The sequence below is a fragment of the mitochondrial genome of Nicotiana tabacum, assembly GCF_000715075.1.
Source record: "Nicotiana tabacum mitochondrion, complete genome".
Lineage (NCBI taxonomy): Eukaryota > Viridiplantae > Streptophyta > Magnoliopsida > Solanales > Solanaceae > Nicotiana > Nicotiana tabacum.
The window spans coordinates 92,253-97,500 of record NC_006581.1 but is presented as its reverse complement, the minus strand read 5'-3'; the positions used below and the strand labels follow the sequence as shown (position 1 = coordinate 97,500).

The following is a 5,248-nucleotide window of genomic DNA, read 5'->3' as shown; positions in this document are numbered from 1 at the left end:
GGGAAAGGGGCCTTGTCGGCCACCGCTTGCTGACGACGGAACGCATCGTCAATTAACGGGTCCTCGCCTTGGACTTAGTTGGAAAGGTAGGTGTTCGGCATGTCCCTTGCTTGCGAACTTCTTTAGTAGGGCGGAGGTGCCATTCCTCACGTTTACCGTTGTCCCCAGACTTCACTCTTTCAACACTTGTATACTTTCTAAAGAGTCAGGCATGCCCCTGTCCCTGTCTCCAAGTGTGTGATCCACCGATTCACTGAGTGACTTTTTCTTACCGCTGCGCTTACGTCCCTATCTCTTAAAGCCCTATCAGACTTCCCTTGCCGATTGAAGAAAGCCTTATATGGCTTCAAACAAGCGAGAAAGGCCCTTTCTATCTTATTAGTCAAGCGCGCTAGCTGCAATCAAAAAACAGCGCTAACGAGCAAGAAAACGGATGCGCTAAGGCGCAACTTCGCGCAGCTGCTGCGCCCTTGCTTCTTGCTTTCGAGCCGGAGCTTGCTGGGTAGTGAAGTGGTCCGTGAAGGTTAAATAAGACTTGTGTTAAGCAAGCAGAGTAGTCAAGCCAGAGAGGAAAAAAAAGCAAGAAGCAGTTTTCGTTCGATCGACGGAATCAATCGTACTTTCACTGCTGTGGACCGGCTTTCATAAAGCACCTTTGGGCAGCAGCAACTATTGGGATCCAATTTCGAGATCAATTCGACAATGAAACTCTTTAAGCAATGATCTTATCTATGTCATTTCTCTTGACGCGATACAAAAGACGACTTTCGAGAGTCACTTAGCCCCTTGACCTCTTCTCTCAAAAAAGACGCTGTGCGGGCAAGTCGATCAAAGTCAGAGCGGGGAGGGAATGTTTATTTACAGTTGTTGTAGTACGACTTTTCATTTCCTGTTCGGTCTTTCAATAAGTAGTCAGCTGCGGGCGTAGTCAGACTTAACATTGATTGAAGCAGCTGTTGGAGAGAAGGCACCAGTCAGACCTGCAAGCACCGGGTAGTATGCAGCGGCAGTTTTCAATCATACAATGTGTACTCTTAGTCTGACTTTTAGCGGTAGTCAGCTGTCCTCGTTCTCCTCTTTGAATTGCCCTATTGAGTAAGGGTCGGTGTTTGCAAAAATGTCGAGCCGACGGGGTCAGGTACCAGTAGTGACAATAGCAAAGGGGGGCTGGACACTAGTTGTGCGAGTGGAATGACCCAACTGGACCTAGTCAGCCCGAACCGTTTTGCGGTTCTAGAGGACCCTGAACAAGAAGAGGCAAAGATGCCAGATCTGGACACTGCTGAACCGGAAGAGATTGCTCAGGATGAGTGTTTGGGTAACAAAGCCGAGGAGGGTGTAGTCAAGGAGAGAACTCCCGAGGAGAGTGATTTGGCTCATAGAAGCGAGGATCTGGAAGAGAGGGTCAACTATGGCAGTGACTGAGGGGGACTTGTTCTGTGATAAACAAATGACTTCAAACAAGAACCTCAGGGCATCCAAAAGAGGTGAACCTGAGAAGAGCAGTAAGAGTAAGCGTTCAAGTACTGGTGCTATGACCAACAAGGTGGAAGATCCTCCCCTGGTTCGAATCACCCTGAATGAAGAGTGGGCGAACAAGATGCAAAACATATCATAAATGTTGAATTCTAAGAAAGAGGGGGGAGGGGGAAAGTAAAGGCCAAAGAACAAAAGACAAATAAGGGCTGCACAAGACGAAAAACCAGAGGTAGCGCTAAGGTGCGAGGGGAATGTAAAAACAACAATAGTTCCACATGAAGGTCCTTATATGGAATGTCAAAAAGATCGGTAAAGTCGAGAAGCAGAGAGAGGCCAAAGATTATATAAGAGCACAAGAGGCAGATTTGATTGGCTTGGTGGAAACCAAAGTGAGGAGTGGAAAGGCAGCCAGAATTACCAGATGCTTGGGAAAGAAGTAAAGTAAATCCATTACTGTGGAGAATGAGTAAATAAGTTTGACGAGTGTAAGGGCTAGTAAGACCTACCCGCTTTATTGAGCATTTTCATTCACTGAAGCAACTTGAACAAAATAAAAGTAAAAGAAAGAAATTCATTGACTTCGAAAAGGAGGTCAATTAAATGAGTACTAACTCTCTTCTATTACTTTGTTGTACCGGGTTAACAAGAGCTGACCCTCTTTATTCACTACAGTCCCGGAACAGAACAATCTTGTGTCATAAGAAAAGCTATTATCCAAATCGAATTTTTCTTTCTTTTTTTTTTTTGATTGGCTTCATCCCGAACGTCCCATTACTGATGGGGAAATCTGTTCGGAAAGAGATATTTATTAAATAATAAAAGCGGCATTATCCCTAAACTTTAAGAACACACAAAGAAATCATGCAACACAACTTATTAACATCATCTGCAGGAACCATCCCTTCTTCAATGTCTATTGATACTAGCTTCTCAAATGTAAAATCACTAGGATCCCCTTTATTTTACCATGTATACTGAGGTCCCAAAGCAGATATTGCTATTAGTCCCAGCTCATTGATAAAGTTCTTCAAATCCCTTGCTCCAGGTTTTGACTGGTTCGAAAGGACCAGGAAGCAGATGTCTATTCAATAGAAGAAGTTGTTCGACCTTTCTTTCATTTAGTTTGAACCACCCGAAACAAAAGGAAAATCAGGCTAGGAGATGACTCGTAATCGATCCGGCTGTTGGACCCTGGACCCACCCGGCCCGTATATTTCATAAGATGTGTTTCATTCGGGAGGATGAACTAGACTTTTTTCATCGCCCCACCCAAGGCAGATCGAACAAAAGATCTTCCCACTAATGCTTTCATTCTCCCGGCTATGATACTGGTAAAGAGCCCTCTTCCTTCTCTCCGACACGGTTGTTGAGACACACTAAGTAGTCATGGGAAAGATAAATGTCATCTGTGTGAAGGATATTGAGATAGCTTCTTCCTTCTCTGTGCGTGGGTTAGCCCTTGATCGGATAATTATTCTTATTTAAAAGTCAAAAAATAGAGTTCTTTTCACTTTAACAACTGTGTTTTTTCTAACAACTCGAAAGGCGATTCCCCCTACTATCTACAACTCCAGACGCGACAAGAGTGCTTATTCCCCAAAAAAAAGATTCATTCCCCTTCTCTTCCCGACGATCGGTAATTCTTTCTAACAGCTCCATCTGCCCATCTGAGAACGACGCCCTTCTTGCAAAAGCTCTTCTTACGCTAACCCTGTTCGTGGGATCTTTTATCCTTTCCTTCTTCCTAGGACAGTAAGAATGGAATTGCCTGAATGATATCAGTCAGAGCGCATTCCCTCACAGCTTCTTTTCTTCTCAAGCACTTGCTATTTCATCTTCTCTTAGATAGGCTATCTTCCGATTCAATGCCATCAAAATGTACTTAGCATGCCTACTTTTCCTTATTAGTTCAAATAGCCCTAGCTAGATTCTCAAGCTCTGATAAACCCGCAACAAGAACAGCCTTTATTTTATGCCGTGCCGAAAGGACTAAGAGCTCTTATTCCGCAGTCTTTAGCACATAGCAGTCGACGCAGTACTGATTCCTGGCGGTTCCGCTAATCTTCCTATAAATTCCATTCCTAAAAAACCCGGCAATCGTAGACTGCTTTGGTTTATCTAGTCTTGATAAATGAAAGGCACCCGCTCTTATTCCACACAGTAAAAGAAAAAGGCCGTCTTCTCAAAGTCCGTACCTGTACCGAAGAGACCAGACCTTGGGAAGGCATCACCTATGCTAGAAGGCTTAACAGTCCTCCTTATTAGCAGCCCAGATCTGTTTTGTGCTCGGCTTGATGCTATCTCAGATGTCCATTCAAAAAGAGCTATTGGGGGCAGCCCTACTAATTCGTATTCGTCTTTTAAGACAGGAGCTCCTAGGCAAACTCGGAAAAGAAGGAGTGGCTCCCGTCCCTAAACAAAGCACCAGTCAGCTTTTGCCTTCCTTCTAACATAAAATATACGGAGAGAGGAATCGGCATAATAAAGTAGGAAAATTTACTGAAGAAGTGCGGGAAATATTCTTAAAAGAGCTTCTTCGAAATTTCGTTATCTTTTTTAAGATAGAAAGCCGAATCACTAACAAAGGAATTTTCTTTCGGGATGTTGACAACGTCAAAACAAAAAGAGAAGTTTTTAGTGAATCGTCATTTTCTCACGATTGGGTGGGTGTGAAGTGTACTGAGGTTAAGGTACAATACCGAGCTCGAGATGTTAGAAGGTGCAAAATCAATGGGTGCAGGAGCTGCTATTGAATCCGGTCTTAGATGGTTGGAAGACAGAAGCAATAGCATGATAGGAATAGCAGGTTTAATAGAGATGACATCACAATAGGATGAAGACGAGACTTCTTATCTGCTTTCACGTGGAAATGGGATAATGTAAAAATGCCTTTGAAAGGCAACTAGTGAGAGGGATTACTTGCTAACGTATCCCTAAGGGCATATCGTCTAAGTCCAGGAGTTAGTGCATTGGATTCCTGGGCAACTGCATCTAGTAGAGTTGACTTAACACCAAGCAAATCTCCTTTCTAGTCTAGGACTTATAGCTTTGGAAATTAAATTAGTCCTGCAACTCCCCTAGCTGCACATGAATGCACAGAGAAGGCCCTCGCTCGGTTTCTTTGACATCGACTCGGTTGCTAGGAAGAATGCGGGCTTAGAGCCAATAGAACTAGTGTTCCTTCGTCACCCTCTAGCGTACCGAACTTGTGAAAAGCATGATTTAAGATATGCACGGACAAAAGTAGCTGCTTAGGTTGCATATATAAGAATAGGAATCGAATCCACAGCTATTGATATTGAATCCGCTGTTCTCACCTTAAAAGCTGGGTAAGCCAAGGGGGGACTTTGAACTGTTAAGAGGTGCCTAGCGCTTTCATCAATATGAAAGAGGAAGCTTCTGGGCTGTACCTGTACAACTAGGGATTGGGGGGCGTTGAATAGTAAACTAAACGAAGATGACGCTGTCCAATTGGCCGAACGGAAGATCGACATGAGAAGCCGATGTTCTTGGTACAGAATCCCATGCAGATTTCTTAACTGTTTTGTTAGGCATTGGCATGAGCAAGAAAGCAGACAAGAGGAAATCAGAAGAACGGGGATTCGAATCGCCTATTTTTTCCCCTTCTTGTTTGCAAGAAAAAAAAAGTAACTGAACTAAACAGTAAACAGGAGGCATAGTAGCAGAAATATAAAGATGCCCATCCCATTGTATTTGGATTTGGAAAGAAAGAAGAAGATAGGCTCTTTATTCTTTTATAGAATCTTTT

At 43.5% G+C, this 5,248-nt stretch overlaps 1 protein-coding gene across 1 annotated transcript; it reads right to left on the bottom strand.

Moving 5' to 3' along the window:
- Window positions 1-1,233: 1,233 nt before the first annotated feature.
- Window positions 1,234-1,611, bottom strand: orf125b (hypothetical protein). Its single transcript has one exon. It carries the CDS (start codon window positions 1,609-1,611, stop codon window positions 1,234-1,236), a length of 378 nt encoding a protein of 125 aa, YP_173381.1.
- Between the last annotated feature and the right edge of the window lie 3,637 nt (window positions 1,612-5,248).